This window comes from Babylonia areolata, chromosome 8 (genome assembly GCF_041734735.1).
Source record: "Babylonia areolata isolate BAREFJ2019XMU chromosome 8, ASM4173473v1, whole genome shotgun sequence".
NCBI lineage: Eukaryota > Metazoa > Mollusca > Gastropoda > Neogastropoda > Buccinidae > Babylonia > Babylonia areolata.
This window is the reverse complement of record NC_134883.1, coordinates 8,316,647-8,338,917: the sequence shown is the minus strand read 5'-3', so window position 1 is coordinate 8,338,917 and position 22,271 is coordinate 8,316,647. Positions and strand designations below refer to the sequence as shown.

Genomic DNA, 22,271 nt, shown 5'->3' with positions numbered 1-22,271 from the left:
TGTGTGTGTCTGTGTCTGTATAATATATATATATATATATATATCTCTCTGTGTGTGTAACATATATATATATATATATATATATATATATATATATGTGTGTGTGTGTGTGTGTGTAACATATATATATATATATCTGTGTGTGTGTGTGTGTGTGTATAACATATATATATATATCTCTGTGTGTGTGTGTGTGTGTGTATAACATATATATATGTGTATATATATATATATATATATATATATATATATATATATATCAGGCAAGAGAGGTGCGAGGCTTATGGTAAGGTGAAAGCAGATACATTGTTCAACAACATACCAACAACAACAAAAAACAACAAACCCCAAAAAGCACAGCCTAACAGGTTATTCTATCTGATGACAGTGTTGCTCAATACCCTACCCAAAAAAGCATGACAACTTAGCACGCTGTTCTATCAGATAACATACGTATTCGAAGTTCGAATTAGCTACATTGTTGTTCAGCACTATAGTCCAAAAAGCATAGCGTAATAGGTTATTCTATCCGATGATAGTGTTCCTCAACACCATACCAGAAAGCATCGTATAACAGACTAGTCCATCCGATGATATACGTACTCGAAGTTAGGTGATGACGAAACTGATTTGTCAGGCCTGTACTGCAGATATCTGTATCTCTCAGCCTGGCCGAGGAACAAGCAGATGCATATTGTCATCATGAGAGTGCAGCCTCAACAAGGTGTCCCAAACGTAAAATGAAGCCCACACCGCATAGCAGCATCTTCATCGCCTCCATCATCATTCATCGTCATCGTAACATAGAAAGCAAAATGTCCCAAACTGAGGGACACACACACACACACACACACACACACACACACACACACACACACACACACACACACACACATACACACAAAGTCAGTGAGTCCAAAGTTGAATTACAACAGTTCAGTTTAGTTTCTCAAAGAGGCGTCACTGCGTTTTACAACAGTTCAGTTTAGTTTCTCAAACAGGCGTCACTGCGTTTTACAACAGTTCAGTTTAGTTTCTCAAACAGGCGTCACTGCGTTTTACAACAGTTCAGTTTAGTTTCTCAAACAGGCGTCACTGCGTTTTACAACAGTTCAGTTTAGTTTCTCAAACAGGCATCACTGCGTTTTACAACAGTTCAGTTTAGTTTCTCAAACAGGCATTACTGCGTTTTACAACAGTTATGTTTAGTTTCTCAAAGAAATATCACTGCGTTTTACAACAGTTCCGTTTAGTTTCTCAAAAAGGCATCACTGCGTTTTACAACAGTTCAGTTTAGTTTCTCAAAAAGGCATCACTGCGTTTGACAACAGTTCAGTTTAGTTTCTCAAACAGGCGTCACTGCGTTTTACAACAGTTCAGTTTAGTTTCTCAAACAGGCGTCACTGCGTTTTACAACAGTTCAGTTTAGTTTCTCAAAGAGACATCACTGCGTTCGGACAAAATCCATATACGCTACACCACATCTGCTGAACAAAATGCCTGATCAGATGGCCGCATCACAACAGCAGGGCCAGAAACATAGCACAAGGAGTCCCGGAGACTGCTCCCGCCGCGCTTTGCCTGCCTTCAGTGTTAAGTTATTTTTCACTTCTTCAAAACAATGAACGATCAGTAAGAACTTAACTCTCTCCATACGAACGGCGAAAGAGACGACGTTAACAGCGTTTCATCCCAATTACCATCATCAAAATATTGCAAGCGGAAGGCTGTTATACTGGAGAAGTGAATGTTGACAAAGAATACCACAATTCTGACGACGGAAGCTAAAGGTTGGGTCATTCAGACACCCACTGGACATCCGAGGGGTCTGTGTAGAGGAGAAGAGAGGACTGGCCGTACTGAGTAAGTTAACCATACATGAGTCATCGTCGAAACATACACACATCAACAGTCATGAGCAACATACTCACAGAGCCAACTCTTACTCTTATCACATTGAGGGGCTCCTCAGCTATGTAATTCAACAAACGAACACAATCACATAAAAAAAATCATCACCAGCAAACATTCACACACACACAAAAGAAAAAAAAACATCTCCCGGTTAACCCATTTACACAGAGGATGGGACTCATGAGTTTCTCAGCTGACATACTCAACGAATCAAATTTCAAAAAAAAAGTTCAGCTTTTATTCCAATATCGCCGGCACATAGTTCCCAAACCAATTTCTGTCACACGTGGGAGAAGCTCGTGGAGTTTGACCAGTTTGTTTTTCGTTTTGTTTTGAAAACAAGCACGACACTTTAATTACGACAACAAATTAAGACAAGTAATCACAACAGCAAAGCAGAAAATCTATGCATGAGCAGTGCTCCCCCACCCACAGAGGTTCACATGCAGAAGACACGCAGCTGCCTCCAGCCAGTATCAGAGGACAGGCTCACCGAGTACCCCCAGCTGTCGCTCACCAGCGTTTTCTCCTCCTCCACCAGACTTTCAGTGGTGGTCTGGACGCTAGTCAATCGGATAAAACGATGAACCCATGTCACGTCAGAGAACCCGCGGCAACAAGAAGGGTTATCCCTGGCAAAGTTCTGAAGAAAAATCCATTTGTACATATATATATATATATATTGTGCAAATGAACGTTTGTAAAGCGCTTTGAGTTTGATCTCTGGCCGAAGGTTAGCGCTATGAATATCAATGATAATAATGTTGATATTACTATGTATAGTAATAACAAAAGGAACAGCAGTAATGATGATAATAACAATAACAATAATAGCAATGATGATGATGGTGATGAGGATAAAAAAAAAAAAAAAAAAAACCCAACACAAAGAACAGACGCGAAACGTTTCAATGACCATCGAAACGTTTTTTCCACAGACACAAGCAATCTAAGACACCCCCCCCCCCCCTACTGACGTCAATAATCGTCTAGTCGAGGAGCCAGACTGATGAAAGCGCCTCCCCCAGAGCAGAGACCGTCATTCCATCCCTCCAGCGACCGTCCTCATGAATATGCCAGCACCAAAGATTTGACAGCGATTCCCTACAGGAACGGGGCAGCAGAGGGAAAAAAACCGAAGCTGGGATGAACGGCGAAAGTAGGACTTGAAAAAACAACAACACAATAACACAGACTATGGGGGACAATTTTTCTCTGCATTGAAACAACACAGCTATACTATAATTGCCACCCAAAGAAAAAATAAAGGGATTTCTTCTATGGAATTTTCACAGGACAACACTTTAGTTGCCCTGGGTTCTTGTTTTTCAGTGCGCCAAGTGCGTGCTGCACACGGATATCGGTTCGTCGTCTCATCCGAATGATTTGACGCTCAGTTTGATTTTCCAGTCAATTTTGTAGTCTACTGGGAGAAAGGGCAAGAGCGGAAATCGGACCCAGACCCCCAGGAAAACTGTACAGACCCTCACGAACACTATACAGACCCTCACGAACACTGTACAGACCCTCAAGAAAACTATACAGACCCTCACGAACACTGTACAGATCCTTACGAACACTATACAGACCCTCACGAACACTACAGACCCTCACGAACACTGTACAGATCCTCACGAACACTGTAAGACCCTCACGTACAGACCCTCACGAACACTATACAGACCCTCACGTACAGACCCTCACGAACACTGTACAGACCCTCACGTACAGACCCTCACGAACACTGTACAGACCCTCAAGAAAACTATACAGACCCTCACGAACACTGTACAGATCCTCACGAACACTATACAGACCCTCACGTACAGACCCTCACGAACACTGTACAGATCTTCACGAACACTATACAGACCCTCACGGACACTATACAGACCCTCACGTACAGACCCTCACGAACACTGTACAGACCCTCAAGAAAACTATACAGACCCTCACGAACACTATACAGACCCTCACGAACACTATACAGACCCTCACGTACAGACCCTCACGAACACTGTACAGACCCTCACGTACAGACCCTCACGAACACTGTACAGACCCTCACGTACAAACCCTCACGAACACTATACAGACCCTTACGAACACTGTACAGATCCTCAAGAACACTATGCAGACCCTCACGAACAGACCCTCACGAACACTATACAGACCCTCACGTACAGACCCTCACGAACACTGTACAGACCCTCAAGAAAACTTTACAGACCCTCACGAACACTGTACAGATCCTCACGAACACTATACAGACCCTCACGTACAGACCCTCACAAACACTGTACAGATCCTCACGAACACTATACAGACCCTCCCGTACAGACCCTCACGAACACTATACAGACCCTCACGTACAGACCCTCACGTACAGACCCTCACGAACACTGTACAGACCCTCAAGAAAACTATACAGACCCTCACGAACACTGTACAGATCCTCACGAACACTATACAGACCCTCACGTACAGACCCTCACGAGCACTGTACAGACCCTCACGTACAGACCCTCACGAGCACTGCACAGACCCTCACGAACACTATACAGACCCTCACGTACAGACCCTCACGAACACTGCATAGACCCTCACGAACACTGTACAGACCCTCACGAACACACGAACACTGTACAGACCCTCACGAACACTGTACAGACCCTCACGTACAGACCCTCACGAACACTGTACAGACCCTCACGAACACTGTACAGACCCTCACGAACATACCCTCACGAACACTGTACAGACCCTCAAGAAAACTATACAGACCCTCACGAACACTGTACAGATCCTCACGAACACTATACAGACCCTCACGTACAGACCCTCACGAACACTGTACAGACCCTCACGAACAGACCCTCCCGAACACTGTACAGATCCTCAAGAAAAATATACAGACCCTCACGAACACTGTACAGATCCTCACGAACACTATACAGACCCTCACGTACAGACCCTCACGAGCACTGTACAGACCCTCACGTACAGACCCTCACGAGCACTGCACAGACCCTCACGAACACTATACAGACCCCCACGTACAGACCCTCACGAACACTGCATAGACCCTCACGAACACTATACAGACCCTCACGAACACTGTACAGACCCTCACGAACACTGTACAGACCCTCACGTACAGACCCTCACGAACACTGTACAGACCCTCACGAACACTGTACAGACCCTCACGAACAGGCCCTCACGAACACTGTACACACCCTCACGAACAGACCCTCCCGAACACTGTACAGACCCTCCCGAACACTGTACAGACTCTCACGAACACTGTACAGACTCTCACGAACACTGTACAGACCCTCACGAACACTGTATTTTCAAATAAGCGTCTTAACCATTCTGCCACCTTCCTCCCTCACCGAGGAAAGACTTCATCACAAAGCCCACCACAGACGTAGCAATGGCAATGGAATGGAGGGGGGGGGGGAATCGCAACACACACACACACACACACACACACACACACACTAACACACACACTAACACACTAACACACACTAACACCCCACCACCAACACCCACACCCACCCCACACACTCTCAGAGACCTGAAGGCCCATACTCATAATCAACCCTCCCCAACACAAGATGACATTGTCAAGCGGACTTCCTCAACAGGTGTTTGAAACAAGGAAACCAGCGCAATGTCACTGTGAGAGAAAGGAATGAAAAGACAGAGAATGTGACTGCATTTCTGTGTGTTTCTGCATTGAACAAACCTACAGAACAGTAATAATAATGGTATTTATATAGCGCTGAATCTTGTGCAGAGACAAATCAAAGCGCTTTCGCACCAGTCATTCACACGCATGCATAACTCTAAAACTGTAGAAACTAAAGACAAGGAAGAGGCAGGCAAGGGAGGCTATTTTAGGAAGAGGTGGGTTTTAAGGCCAGACTTGAAAGAGCTGAGTGTGGAGACTTGATGAAGCGAAAGAGGAAGTTCATTCCAACTGCAAGGTCCACAGACAGAGAAAGAATGGCGGCCAACACAATCACAACTGCAACACAGAAAATACACGCAACGACACTGCATCCACTCAGGTCGTGACGACCGTACGCACTGTCAACAACATCTCCTCCTTCGCCCCCCCCCCCAACCCCCACCCTATCCCTCACCCACACACACACATATGACATACTGACGGGCTTTCTCAGCAAGTATTGGAAAGAAACCTTGTGTGACCACAACAGAAAAAAACAGACTGAACGCACGCGGGAACTTCACACACACAGAGGATGAGGACGAGGTATGTGTGTGTATGCATGCCTACACTGTGGGAGCAACGGAATATTAGAACGTGCGGGTGTGCATATGTATATCTTTGTATATATGTGTGGGGGGTTGGGGGTGGGGGATATGGGCGTATGTGTGTGTGCTTGTACAAGTAAGTGTGCCTGTGTGTGTGTGTGTGTGTGTGCCGTGGAAGCTGCGATACGTAGCCTAGAAATGTGTGTGTGTAGGAGGGGGGTAGAGGGGGTGCAGGGTAATGTGTGTGTGTGTGTGTGTGTGTGTGTGTTGGGGCTCATTTATGTTTATGTGTATTTGACTGTGCTTTCATATCTGTGAAACTGCATGTTTGGTGTATATCTGATATGCATATGTGTGTGTATGTGTGAATGTGTGTCTGCATTTTTTACATTATTTGCTCATTTATCATCATTATTGTCTCTTTTTTCTTCTTTTTTTTTTGTACGCTTATAGCTGACTTCTTATACATATTATTATTAGTAGTAGTAGTTCTTTTTTTTATGTATTTATCTATTATTTATTTACTTTTTTTTTCTCAAAGCCTGACTAAGCGCGTTGGGTTATGCTGCTGGTCAGGCATCTGCTTGGCAGATGTGGTGTAGCGTATATGGATTTGTCCCAACGCAGTGACGCCTCCTTGAGCTACTGAAACTGAAACTGAAACACACACACACACACACACACACACACACACAAACACACTCACACACACACACACACACACACACACACACACTAACACTAACACTAACACACACTAACACCCCACCACCAACACCCACTCCACACACTCTCAGAGACCTGAAGGCCCATACTCACAATTAACCCTCCCCAACACAGATGACATTGTCAAACGGACTTCCTCAACAGGTGTTTGAAACAAGGAAACCAACGCAATGCAACCACAGCAGCAAAATCACACACACACACACACACACACACACACGCACGCACGCACGCACACACACACACACACACACACACACACACACACACATGCACATACATGCAAACATACATTCTCTCTCTTTCACCACCCCCCCCACACACACACACACACACATGCACACACATGCAAACATACATTCTCTCTCTTTCTCACACACACACACACACACACACACACACACAACCTCCCACCCACCTACAACCCACCCCACGCACCCCCCCACCCCCACTCCTCACCAAACACACACACACACACAGACTCAAAACAAACGCCCCCGACCCCCCCCCCCCACCACCCCCACCCCCCCTCCACCCCCACTCCCCACTTCTCTTTCCCCCTCCCCCCCCTTCCCCCCCCCCCGCCCCCCCCCCCCCCCCCCCCCGCCCCATTCCCCCAAATACTCACAATCAACTCCTGCCAGACGGACGACAGGCTGAGCGAGTTCCTCAGCAGGATCATGGCCCCGGAGATGACGCCCGTGTCGTAGCCGAAGAGGAAGCCTCCCAGGGCGGCGAAGAAGGTGAGGATGTAGATGAACCTCGGGGTGTTCACCTTGCTCTGCAGACTGTCCAGCTTGAGGTGCAGCTTCTCGTCCTCGTTGTCGTAGAGTTTGTTGGGCCGGGGCTGCTGCTGTTCACTACTGGTGGTGTTGGGGCCTCCTCCTGCCCCCCCTGCTGTGTTTCCCACCCTCGCCATGGTGATCGTGGTTGTGGTTGTGGTTGTGGGTGGGTGGTTTGTGGTGGTAGCAGTTGTAGTAGTAAAGGTGGTGCTGGTTTCTTGGTTGTTTTAATCAGAAGTCGTTGTAGTCGTTTGAGGCGGCTGTTGTTGTTTAGTTGTGGGTGGGTTTTGGTTTGTGGTTGTAACAGTTGTAGTAATGGTGGCGGTAGTGGTGGGTTTTTTTTTTGTGGTTGTGACTTTTGTTGTGCGTTATGTTGGAGGTGGTTGTGGCGGTTATGGTTGTGGTGACTAAAGTTGTGGTAGTGGTAGCAGTAGTGGTGGTGGTGGTGGTGTGGTTGTTGTGACGGCAGTTGTGGTAGTGATGGTGGGGGTGGTAGTGTTTTGGTTGTGGTAGTGGTGGTGGTTTGGTTATTGTGACGGTAGTGGTGGTTGTAGGGGTGTTCTGGCTTGTGAAATGGCGACAGAAGTTGTGGTGGTAGTGATTGTTTTGGCTGTGGTGGCAGCAGTTGTGGTAGTGGTTGTGGTGGTGTTGTGGTTTGGGTTATGGCAACAACAGTTGTGCTAGTGGTGGTGGTGTTTTGATTGTGGAGGTGGCAGTTGGGGTGTGGGTGGTGGTGATGGGGTTGTTGTTTAGTTGTGGTGGCGGCAGTTGTGAGGGTGGTTGGCTGGAAATGGAATTCCTTGATGACGGCTCTGTGTTCGTCTGTGCTAGTTTTGATTGTTTTAGGGACGAGGGTGGTTGTAGCGTTTCTGGATGTTGATCACTGTTGCGCGGGATTTTGTATTTCCGTTCCCCTTTGTCGTCGTAGTTGAGGTGGTGGTGGTGGTGGTGGTGGTGGTGGTGGTGGCGGCGGTGATTGTGGTAATACCGACTGCGTTGGTCCGTTAATGATGATGTTGCTTCATTTACCGCTCACGGTTGTTGGGTTGGGTAGTTGTTTTTTGGGTGGGTTTGTTTTTTTTGCGAAACAGTTATTCCTGTTGCTTGTTCAGTCTCTCATGCTCGTGTTGACTAGTTGAGGACAATTCTGCCTTTCCTCTTCGTCTTGTGGCGTGGAGAATCGGCATCAAAGTAGTTCAGTATCGGAAAGCAGAACACAGTTACTCCGAAATTATCTAACGAGAAACAAACCGAACTCACCGCGGCTGTCTTAAAACCGTGTTAACCAATAAGACAGACAGTTCGATTTATGTATAAGAATACTTGGCAGTATCAATTACAAATTCAGCAAGTGAGTTCGGGCAGTTCCACTGGAAATGTTGAGTATGTAAATTACGTCAGCAATAAAAAATATGTACATATATATATAAATAGTTGACAGTTTCTTTTCGTCAGTTCTGCCCTGTGTGATTCCTTAGGGATGACGACGATTTAAAACACATTAAGAGGAGCTGCTAATTGCAAAGACAGCAGAATCACGAACGTGTTTCTTTGTTGCTTTTGTGTGTGTGTGTGTTTTTTGCTGTTTTGTTGTTGTTGTTTTTTGTTGTTGTTTTTTAGCAGGCACTGTTACATGCTATATCTGCTGAAAGCGATGGATTCACGGAACATTTCACTTCTGTCATTGTCATTCTCCGGAACTGGTTGTGACTATAATGAACTCGACTGGCATGGTCTATTTCCGGACCACAGAGGAGGTGTTTTTTTTTCTCTAGTGAGCAGTGGAAATGTCATGCATATAAACAGACTGCACCCTTTTCACTTTAACAGGATAAGACATATATATTTTCGCTCCTGTTGCCTTTTTCATTCAAACAAAAAATACTCGCATATCTGCGTCAATGATATTTCTTTTTTTTTTCTTTTCTTTTTTTAATTCGTGATATGATTTGGCTAAAACTGAACAACGCGTTCAGGGGAAATGTGTTCGGCAGAACCGTTCAGTTTCTGTTAGCTTAAAACTGACGATCACAAAAAGATAATTCCAACCTTGTTCGGGTTTTTTTTTTTCCTAGCAGAGTAATTGAACACAGTTTAGCCGGTATGTGTTTCTCTCTCTTGTTCCGAGGGGCACGGAGATACGTTGACACTGATAATAACTTGCTGGTATTCGGTGCAAAAAAAATATCGATAAATTTACGTCACGTGTGAATCCTGTGAAATCAGACGGGTCAGGGTGTTTCAGAAATGCCGAAGCGGTTTTGAGCTAGTTGGTGGGAAAGCGCAGGTAGAAAACAGGTATACTTCGATTTAGGACACGACGTCAGATGCTTTCCTAGATAAAAGGAAAAAAGTGAAAAATCTCGTCACAAGTTTTCCACCCGTAACATACCCTGGTTACTGAAGTCAATATGAAAAAACTCAGATATGTGTTGTATGTTAGCAGTTTCGCCTTGTCTCCGTTTCTTAGTCCAAAGTTCCTGGTACTGAGTAAAGTGACGTTAAAGTAGCTGACGCATCCAGAACTGAACACTGAAATCCCCAGCATTCATTCCACGGTCCTCAGAACATCACACGCGCACACACACACCCCACGCGCTTTGGCGCAGTCACATCGGCACCAGCAGAACTAATGAATGGACGGTTGATGTATAACAGGCCGGCAGACAGACAGACAGGCATGCTACAACTATACATGTCCATGCACCCACCATACAGCCCAGCACGTCATTAGCCAGACACCGTCAGACCGAGCACAAAGTGTGTAAGTGTCACCACACTGGCTCACTCGGTACCCCGATCGAATCGATCCAACTGGGTACAACAGAGCAAAGCAAAGCACCACGGGGTGGATCGTTAAATGTTTCCCTCCCAACTCTCCCTAATCACCCCCCCTTCTCTCCTCTCCCTTTCCACACCGCTTCTCCTCCTCCTCCTCCTCCCCTACCAGCTAGTATCCACGTTCCCTAAAGTCAGTCACTCCACTCCACACAGAAGCCACACAACTTTGTCGCTCTCACTACTTGTAGTCCAGTGATGGGAGCCAGGAGCGTGACGCTGGCTGTGTTGACTCTTCTCTCAAGAGTAAGGGAGGGGGGAGGATGGAGAGAGGGGAAGGACTTCTATCTTCTTCCAGAGCACAACAGTCCTGTGAACGCAACCCCCCCTACCACCGTGCACGTCCAACCAGCCCGGCCCAACTCTCAGGACAGGACTTTCGGCAGGCACTGCTAGCAACCCAGTCCTCTCCCTCAGCGCGGCGACAGGAGCACTGCAGGCAAGTCCCGGCAACAACAGCCACGACGACGACAACGACCACGACGACGACGATGACAGTGAGCTTGCCGCCACCTCTGTACCTCCAGCAAGGACAACAACACAGCGGCTATGGCGATGCTATAGGCAGCTGGCGGGCTGTAAGTGAGAACGGGAGAAGAGAGAGAGGGGAGGGGAGGGGAGGGGAGGGAAGGGGCGGTTCCAGAACTGTTGGCTGGCTCGCTGTGAGAGAGACTGGAGATAGAGAGGGGGGGGGGGGACCGAGACAGAGACAGAGCAGAGCAGCAACAGCGGCAGCAACGTGTGTCGATAGAGCTGGCTCTGTGTGTGTGTGTGTGTGTGTGTGTGTGTGCTGTGTGTGTGTGTGTGTGTGTGCTGTGTGTGTGTGTGTGTGTGTGTGTGTGTGTGTGCTGTGTGTGTGTGTGTGTGTGTGCTGTGTGTGTGTGTGTGTGTGTGTGTGTGTGTGTGTGCTGTGTGGTGGCTCTGGTAGTCCTAAGTCCCCGGGAGGCACTGCCTGCTCGTTCTGTGACAGTTCTGTCAGTCTTCCATCAGGGGGTGGGGTGGGGGTTGGGGGGTCTTGGGGGCTGTGGGTGTTAATAGGGTGCTGGTGGTGGCGATAGTGGTGGTGGTGGTGGTGGTGGTTGAAAGTTAGGAAGTTGTTGGAGATTTTGTGTGTGTTCATTTGGTTGGTTTGTGAGTCAATGGCTGTTTGCGGTTTGGGAATTTGTTTTTTGTTCGTCTTTTTGTGCCTTGCTATGCTCTTTTTTTTTCTTTTCTTTTTTTTTGTTTTTGTTTTTGTTTTATTCATTCGTATCTTTTGTCTTGAGGAGTTGAACATACTGTACGCAGCATGTGAATCTAGTTTCAAAGCGTATCGGTTATAGAAAATATGACCACAGGTAAGGTTTAAGCAGAAACCGCGTTCTGTTTTCTTTTCATGGTTACACACACACACACACACGTGCGCGCGCGCGCATACACACACATACACACACACACACGCGCACGCACGCACGCACACGCACACGCACACACACACACACACAAACCCAACATATATACATACATACATATATACATACATGCACATGCACACGCACACGCACACACACACACATGCACGCACGCACGCACACACATACACACACACGCACGCACACACATACATACCCAACATACATACATGTATACATATATACATACATATGCGCACGCACACGCACACGCACACACACATATGCAAGTACGCATGCACACACACACACACACGAACGCAAGCACGCACACACACACACACGCACACACACACATACCCAACATACATACACACATATACACACACACACACACACACGCACGCACGCACGCACGCACACAAACACACACACACACATTCTCCCTCTGTCCTCTTCACAAACACACACACACACACACACACACACACACACACACACACACACACACACACACACACAGAGGTCGATCTTCAATCAATGGTCCCAGTTCTTCAAAAGGGAAATTGCAAATGGACAAACCTCGTCATCACAAAATCATTACACCGTGACACCGACTTTCGTTTTCAAATTCACCACCTCTGTCTCTGTCTCTGTCTCTGCCTCTGTCTCGACTTATGTCTCTGTCTCTGAATCTGTATCTGTCTGTCTGGTGGGTGCAACAGCCGAGTGGTTAAAACGTTGGACATTCACCTGGGTTTGAAACAATGGTGGAGATTTTTCCGATCTCCCATGTCAACAGGTGTACAGACCTGAACCTCTTCTGCGTGTATATTCTTGCAGAAGATCAAATACGCGCGTTAAAGATCCCGTAACCCATGTCAGGGTTCGGTGGGTTATGGAGACAAGAATATACCCGACATGCACACCCTCACCCCTCACACCTCATCCCACACCCTCACCCGATACCCCTCACCCCACACCCCACACCCCTCACCCCACACCACACACCCCCACCCCACACCCCTCACCCATCACCCCAAACCCCTCACACCTCACCCCACACACCACACCACAGACCCCCACCCCACACCCCTCACCCATCACCCCACACCCCTCACACCTCACCCCACACACCACACCCCTCACCCCACACCCCACACCCCTCACCCCACACCCCACACCCCACACCCTCACCCCTCACCCCACACCCCTCACCCCACACCCCTCACCCCTCACCCCACACCCCTCAACCCACACCCCTCACCCCACACCCCTCACCCCACACCCCTCACCCCTCACCCCACACCCCTCACCTCTCACCCCACACCTCTCACCCCACACCCCTCACCCCACACCCCACACCCCTCACCCCACACCCCTCACCCCATACCCCTCACCCCACACCCCTCACCCCACACCCCACACCCCTCACCCCACACCCCTCACCCCATACCCCTCACCCCACACCCCTCACCCCTCACCCCACACCCCTCACCCCACACCCCTCACCCCACACCCCTCACCCCTCACCTCTCACCCCACACCCCTCACCCCACACCCCACACCTCTCACCCCACACCCCTCACCCCACACCCCTCACCCCACACCCCACACCCCTCACCTCTCACCCCACACCTCTCACCCCACACCCCTCACCCCACACCCCACACCCCTCACCCCACACCCCTCACCCCATACCCCTCACCCCACACCCCTCACCTCTCACCCCACACCCCTCACCCCACACACCTCACCCCACACACCACACCCCTCACCTCTCACCCCACACCTCTCACCCCACACCCCTCACCCCACACCCCACACCCCTCACCCCACACCCCACACCCCTCACCTCTCACCCCACACCCCTCACCCCACACCCCTCACCCCACACCCCACACCCCTCACCTCTCACCCCACACCCCACACCCCTCACCCCACACCCCTCACCCCACACCCCTCACCCCTCACCCCACACCCCTCACCCCACACCCCACACCCCTCACCTCTCACCCCACACCCCACACCCCTCACACCTCACCCCACACCCCTCACCCCACACCCCTCACCACTCACCCCACACCCCTCACCTCACACCCCTCACACCTCACCCCATACTCCTCACCCCTCACCCCTCACCCCACACCCACACCCCTCACCCCTCACCCCACACCCCCTCACCCCACACCCCACACCCCTCACCCCACACCCCTCACCCCACACCCCTCACGCCACACCCCTCACCCATAACCCTACACCCCTCACCCCTCACCCCTCACCCCACACCCCTCACCCCTCACCCCTCACCCCACACCCCTCACCCCTCACCCCTCACGCCACACCCCTCACCCCTCACCTCACACCCCTCACCCCATACCCCTCACCCCTCACCCCACACCCCACACCCCTCAACCCTCACCCCACACCCTCACGCCACACCCCTCACCCCTCACCCCACACCCCTCACCCCACACCCCTCACCCCACACCCCTCACCCCATACCCCTCACCCCTCACCCCACACCCTCACCCCATATCCCTCACCCCTCACCCCACACCCCTCACCCCACACCCCTCACCCCATACCCCTCACCCCTCACCCCACACACCTCACCCCACACCCCTCACCCCACACCCCTCACCCCACACACCTCACCCCACACCCCTCACCCCACACCCCTCACCCCTCAACCCTCACCCCACACCCCTCACCCCTCACCCCATATCCCTCACCCCTCACCCCACACACCTCACCCCACACCCCTCACCCCAAACCCTCACACCTCACACCCCTCATCCCTCACCCCACACCCTACACACCTCACCCTCACACCTCACCCCACACCCCTCACCCCAAACCCTCACACCTCACACCCCTCACACCTCACCACATACTCCTCACCCCTCACCCCACACCCCTCACCCCAAACCCTCACCCCACACCCCTCACCCCACACCCCTCACACCCCATACCCCTCACACCTCACCCCACACCTCTTCCTTTTTGGCGATATTGCACAATACAGCTTGGAACAAAAATCATGTGAAGAGAGTTGTGTGTGTTTTGGCTGTACGAAAACTTTTAATTCAATGTAGCAACTTTACAGACTTGTACACATTGTGTTTCTCCTTTTCGTCTGTTCCCTGTGTCAAAAGTTGTCCGTGACAGAAGATGGATGGGGTCTGTCACTGGAGATGACAGCCTCTACTCCCGAAGGACGGTCTCCTGGACTGCGTGTGCGACTGAGCCAGTATTGTTGTCAATAGGGGTGGCGAGGGGGAGAGGAGACGGGGTGGGGTGGGGTGGGGTGGGTGGGTGGGGGGGGGGCAGTTTCAGTTTCAGTTTCAGTAGCTCAAGGAGGCGTCACTGCGTTCGGACAAATCCATATACGCTACACCACATCTGCCAAGCAGATGCCTGACCAGCAGCGTAACCCAACGCGCTTAGTCAGGCCTTGAGAAAAAAAAAAGAAAAAAAAAAAAAAAAGATAGATAAGCGTACATACATAAATAAATAAATAATAATTATGATATAAAAAAAAAAGATAGTAGTAATGAAAATAATGATAAAATAATAATAATAATAAATAAATAAATAATTAAATAAATAAGACAACAATGATGATAAATAAGCAAATAAATATAAAACATGAAGACACAGAATATGTGGGGGAGCAGAATATGTGAAACGTGTGAAACCCAGAAACAACGCAGGCAGCTGTGATAGGGGTGGCCCAATTGACAATTATCACTGGCACTGCCTCAGAACGATGCTGGATTGTAAGGACAGTTGGCAGGAAGTAGTACCAATAATGCCACCTCCATGGCACGAGGAAAGGGTCAGAAAGAAAAAAAAAAAGAAGATTAAATTGAATACGATGATAAAGTTGATAAGCAAAATTACTACCCTCACCCCTTACAAAAAACAAACAAAACAAACAAGCAACGAAAATAATAAAATAAACTAAATAAATAAATAAACAAATTAATCAATAAATAATGAATAAATAAATGAATATATGAATAAATAGATAAATATATAAAGAAATAAGGAACAATTTAAAAAAAAAAAAAAACCAAAAGGGAAATTACCATGCAAATTATTGCTGGCAGCAATATAAACAGGGTTGTTTTTGTTTTTATCGGGGGGGGGGGGGGGGGGGGGGGGGGGGGGGGGGGGGAGGGGGCTAGTGGTGATTGGAGATATTTTTTTCTGTTATATTTCTGCAATCCTCCCTCAGGTTCAGAACCTCAGACAGATATAAGGCAGAGTTTGTCGGCCACATGAGGGGTCTCCGGAGTGGGTGGTGTGGATAAAGACCGTCACCTCAATGCTGAATGATCTGACGGACGGGGAGCCGGCCGTAAGGTTCCATTCCATCAATGTCCTGATTGATTTTTCTTGTCTCACGTGTCGTGGGTGATTGCTGCCAATGCTCGTTTTCACCCCCTCTCCCTGCCTCTCCGTCTCTGTCTCTGTCTCTGCCTCTGCCTCCGACTCTGTCTCCGTCTCCGTCTCTGTCTCTGCCTCTGTCTCTGTCTCTGTCTCTGTTTCCGTCTCCGTCTCTGTCTCCGTCTCCGTCTCTGTCTCTCTCCGTCTCTGTCTCTCTCCGTCTCTGTCTCTCTCCGTCTCTGTCTCTGTCTCTCTCCGTCTCCGTCTCTGTCTCTCTCTGTCTCCGTCTCTGTCTCTCTACGTCTCTGTCTCTCTCTGTCTCTGTCTCCGTCTCTGTCTGTGCCTCTGTCTCCGTCTCTGCCTCTGTCTCCGTCTCCGTCTTCGTCTCTGTCTCTGTCTCTGTCTCCGTCTCTGTCTCCGTCTCCGTCTCTGTCTCCGTCTATGTGTGTGTGTGTGTGTGTGTGTGTGTGTGTGTGTGTGTGTGTGTGTGTGTGTGCGTGACAGAAACCTAACTGAATGACACAGGAAACGAATGATGAGCGCCCAAAGGCAGTTCTCAGTTGGCTCTACCCAGGTAGACAGCCTGTTTGTTGTGCAAACGACTTTATGATTGTGAAGCGTTCAGAGCATGTGTCTCTGACCGAGGAAAGGTGCTACATAAGTATCCATATCATCTTCATCATCTCTGTCTGTCTCTCTGTCTCTGTCTCTCTCTCTGTCTGTCTCTCTCTGTGCGTTCATCGATTCCGTTCGTCAAGGGAGAGTTTACACATCCCAGCTGAAGACACAGAGAGGACTGTGACAAACAGAATCACAACATTTACCTCACGTCCACAGCATCACTGTTTCAACGTGAACCGGGGAGGGACAACATTGCTCGGTTCCCACACGTAAAGGGTGTCTCAAATGACACATCAGCTGACTTCGTTATAACTGATTCGCTGACTTTTCTCTGTCTCTTTTTCCTGCCTCTGTCTGTCTGTGTATCGTGTCTGTCTGTCTGTGTATGTCTATATCTATGTTGTCTATTATGTGTCTATATCTGATTCTGTGTCTGCCGTCTGTCTGTCTGTGTATGTCTATATCAATGTTGTTATGTGTCTATATCTGAGTCTGTGTTTCTTGTCTGTCTATGTCTATATCTGTTCTAGTATCCGTCTATATCTGAGTCTGTGTTTCCTGTCTGTCTGTCTATGTCTATATCTATGTCTATTATGTGTCTATAAGTGAGGCTGTATCTGTCTGTCTGTCGATGTCTCTGTCTCTCTCTGCACTCCACGATTCCATTCGTCAAAAGGAGAGTTTACACATCCCAGCTGAAGACAGTGTAAGGACTGTGACAAACAGAATCACTCCGATACCTCACGTCCTCAGCATCACTGCTTCAACGTGAACCGGACAGGGACAACATCGCTCAGTTCCCACACGTGAAGAGAGTCTCAAATGACAGAATCAGCTGAATTCGTTACGGTCGATTCGCAGATATAGCCTCATGACTTCATCTGATTATTGACACGTTCCGTTTCCATCTCCTCCTTACGATCTACACTTCCTCCCTTTTCCATCATCCTGTTCCATGCTTCTTCTTCCTCTTCTTCTTCTGCGTTCGTGGGCTGCAACTCCCACGTTCACTCGTATGCACACGAGTGGGCTTTTACGTGTATGACCGTTTTTACCCCGCCATGTAGGCAGCCATACTCCGTTTTCGGGGGGGTGCATGCTGGGTATGTTCTTGTTTCCATAACCCACCGAACGCTGACATGGATTACAGGATCTTTAACGTGCGTATTTGATCTTCTGCTTGCATATACACACGAAGGGGGTTCAGGCACTAGCAGATCTGCACATATGTTGACCTGGGAGATCGTAAAAATCTCCACCCTTTACCCACCAGGCGCCATCACCGCGATTCGAACCCGGGACCCTCAGATTGACAGTCCAACGCTTTAACCACTCGGCTATTGCGCCCGTCATCCTGTTCGTACATGTTACATGCACAGCTGTGAAGTTAATGTAGTAAACTTTACAGACTTGTACAGCTTCTGTTTCTCCTTCAGTTTTAGCCCCCGTGTCAGAAGATTTCCGTGTCGGTTGATAGATGGGAGGTGCCATTGGACGTGACGGGCTCGAGACGGTTCCTTAGACTGCGTGTGCAACTGAGTGATTACTGTCGTCAATAGGGGGACACATACAGTGGGGGAATCAGAGAGACTGGAAAACAGTGCAGTCACTGTTTGGGGTGGGTGTCCTACGGACTGTTATCACTGGGAATGCGACAGAACGAGATTTTATGGTCAGGGTAGCTAGGAGAGGTGTGGTGATAACGCAACCAAAAATGCACGGGAAATGGATCAGTAAAAATATTAACTCACTCAGTACGGCCAGTCCTCTTTTCTCCTCTACACAGACCCCTCGGATGTCCAGTGGGTGTCTCAATGACCCAACCTTTAGCTTCCGTCGTCAGAATTGTGGTATTCTTTGTCAACATTCACCTCTTCAGTATAAGAGCCTTCAGCTTGCAATATTTTGGTGGTGGTAATTGGGGTGAAACGCAGTTAACGTCGTCTCTTTCGCCGTTCGTATGGAGAGAGTTAAACAGAGTAAATGGTACGAATAAGGTAACAAAAAATGCTCTCTCTTCCACCTATAACAACAACAACATCAATATCATCATCATCATCAACAATAACAAAACTAAAACACCAGCAACAGCAGCAACAACAAGAACAAAACAGCAGCAACAGCAACAACAACAACAATAAATCCGAAAAAAAGAAGTTGCCGTGCATGTGCATTCGCAGAAGCATCAACAAGGCTGGCTTTTTCTTTGAAGGATGGGAACGACGGCTATCTTAATCTTTTATGCTTGTGCGTTGCGCTCATTTCTCTGGATCATGACCTCCGACAGATAAAAGCAGAGTTTTGCTGGCCACAGGGGGTGGAGGTGGACAAAGGCCTGCCCCCGTATTGCTGACTGACCTGACGAGAACTGGCCATTGGGTTCCATACCATCAACATCAGGATTGATTTCTCCTGTCCCATGTGGGGAGGATGTTTATTAGTAGTGCTCTTTTTTTTCTGTACCTCTGCTTCTGTCTCTCTGTCACTGTCTCTGTCGCTGTGTCTGCCTCTGTCTCTCTCTGTCTGTGTCTCTGTCTTTGTCTCTCTCTCTCTCTCTCTCTCTCTCTCTCTCTGTCACAGTCTCTGTCTCTGCCTCTGCCTCTCTCTCTCTCTATCTCTCTGCGCATGCGCGCGCGCGCGCGCGTGTGTGTTTGTGTGTGTGTGTGTGTGTGTGTCGGTTGGTTGGTCGGTCGGTCGGTTGGTCTGCCTCTCTGTCTGTCTGTCTGTCTGTCTGTCTCTCTCTCTCTCTTCCTTCTGCACGTGTGTGTGTGTATGTGTGTCGGTTGGTTGGTCGGTCAGTCGGCTGGTCTGCCTCTCTGTCTGTCTGTCTGTCTGTCTGTCTCTGTCTCTCTCTTCTTTCTGCACGTGCGCGCGCGCGCGCGCGTGTGTGTGTCGGTTGGCTATTCGGTCGGTCGGTTGGTCTGCCTCTCTTTCTGTCTGTCTCTGTCTCTGTCTCTGTTTCTGTCCCTGTCTCTCTCTCTCTCTCTCTCTCTCTCTCTCTCTCTCTCTGTCCCTTTCTCCACTCGATTCCATTCGTCAAAGGAAAGGTTATTCCTTTCAGCTGAAAACAGTTCAGGGACTGTGGCAAAATCACTCCATTACCTCACGTTTACAGCCTCACTGTTTCCACTTGAACCGAGTTGAGGCCACGACGTTTAGTTCCCACACGTGAGGTGGTTCACAAGTGACAGATCAGCTGAAGTCATTACAATTGATTCGCAGACACCCCCTTGACTTTATCTGATTACCGACATTTTCCTTTCTATCCCTTCACCATCCGTCTTCGCTCTCTCTCTCTTTCTCTCTCGCTCTCTGTCTCTCTAGCTCTCTGTCTCTCTTGCTGTCTGTCTGTCTGTCTCTGTCTCTCTGTCTCTGTCTCTGTCTGTCTCTCTCTCTCTCTGTCTCTCTCTCGCTCTCTGTCTCTCTCTCGCTCTGTCTCTCTGTCTCTGTCTCTGTCTGTCTCTCTCTCGCTCTCTGTCTCTCTCTCGCTCTGTCTCTCTGTGTCTGTCTGTCTCTCTCTCTTTCTTGCTCTCTGTTTCTCTCTCTTTCTTTCTCTCTCTGTCTCTCTGTCTCTGTCTCTGTTTCTCTCTATATATATTTCTCTATCTGTCTCTGTCTCTCTCTGTCTCTCTGTCTGTCTCTGTCTCTCTCTCTCTCTGCAGCAAGGAGGAGTGGGGTTACACAAGTATAACTGTTCTAACTGAGCAGGTTCATACGTTTCGATTTAAGCACTACTTCTACACCTTATCTTTTTTTTTTTCAAATGACTACCTTGCCCATGCTCCTCTTGAATTGAATCCCCTCTTTTTCTGCATCCAGATAAAGATTACATATCCTCTCTTTCTCTATAACCACGAACAGATAATATCCTCTCCTTCTCTTTAGTCAGGAAAAGATTGTGTATCCCCACTTTCTCTTCAATCAGGAAAAATTATATATCCTCTCTTTTTCTGTAGCCAGGAAGATGTATGGAAGGTGGGGATGGGAGAGGAAAATAGATAGTGTCTCATTCACGAACCAAACAAAGTTGAGAATACTGCAGCTTTCACAGACAGGTACAGTTTCGATTTCCCTGCACTCATGCCTGTCTTTAAAGTTTTCTTCGTGAGAAGATAGATGGGGATAGTCACTGGTCCCCACATCAGGGGGACGCTGAGTCTGCCTCGCTCCATCCATGACGAAGTAGAGAGCGCCGTCATTAGGAAGCTAAGTAGGCTGATGCCAGCAGGACTCTGCGACACTGCAGGAATCCCTCTGATGGATGGCCCAGAGACTATTGCTAGCACTGGGACTGTGACAGGACTAGCTTGAATGTGTAGCTGTACACTACAGGGGAATGGGAATGATCGAAGGGAGGGTCTCAGTAATGCCACAGACACGGCACAGGGCAGGGGTTAAAAAAAAGTAAACGAAATAAAACGACAAAGCTAATAAACAAACACCCCCAGCCATTGGGGAAAAAAATAGAGAACCAAATATTAAAGAATAGAAATAAGAAACGAAATGCAAATTGGTGTGGATCCAACAACAAAGCAGTCTCAATGGTGTTGGCATTTTTCTGTTGGCATTTTTTTTTCTGGGAGGACGGCGGAGGCAAAGGGTTTGGACAGGGGAGGGGTATGGTAGTGGTTTACCTTTTTCACTTGATGTTTCTGTTGTCAGTTCTATTGTTCCCGTCCTCTGACTGGTGAGGCAGTGGTGTCAGCGATACTAGAAGAGTGTGGGCACAAAGGCCTTGCCATGTGCTGTTGACCTGTACTGGGAACTGGTCAGAAGGTTTGATCGTATTTCAATGATATGGTTGATTTTTGTTTGTTTGATGAGTCAGCATTGCATACTAGCAAATTCTTCACCCTCTGTCTGTTTCACATGTCTGTTTCTCTGTCTCTCTGTGTATCTTGTCCGCCTGTCTTCCACGTCTTTATATCCTCGTCTCTCTCTCTCTCTCTCTCTCTCTCTCTCTCTCTCTCTCTCTTACTTTCTCTCACTTTCTCTCATTCTCTTTATCTCTCGATCTGTCACTCAATATTTCTCTCTGTCTTACTGTCTGTATCACGGTCTCAGTTGGTCTTTTTCACTCTGTCTGTATCTGTCTGACTGTCAATCAGTCTGTCTTTCTTTCTGTCTGTCGCTGTGTCTGTATGTCTGTCTCTCAGTCTGTCCCTATACTGACTCGTCGATTTCAATCGTCAAGGGAAGTTATTCGTCACAGCTGAAAACAGTTCAGGGACTGTGGCAAAATCACTCCATTACCTCACGTCGATAGCCTCTACTGTTTCCACTTGAACCGAATTGGGGCCACAACGTTTAGTTC

The 22,271-nt window shown here is 48.5% G+C and overlaps 1 protein-coding gene across 1 annotated transcript in view; it reads right to left on the bottom strand.

The window, feature by feature from the left end:
- The window catches only part of LOC143285031 (proton myo-inositol cotransporter-like), a 210,615-nt gene extending 201,966 nt beyond the window's left edge, over window positions 1-8,649 (bottom strand). Inside the window, exon 1 of the mRNA XM_076592206.1 lies at window positions 7,559-8,649. Coding sequence (XP_076448321.1) covers window positions 7,559-7,849 — 291 coding nt within the window. The 5' untranslated portion in view covers window positions 7,850-8,649. The remainder of the gene's footprint in view (window positions 1-7,558) is intronic.
- Window positions 8,650-22,271: the final 13,622 nt, after the last annotated feature.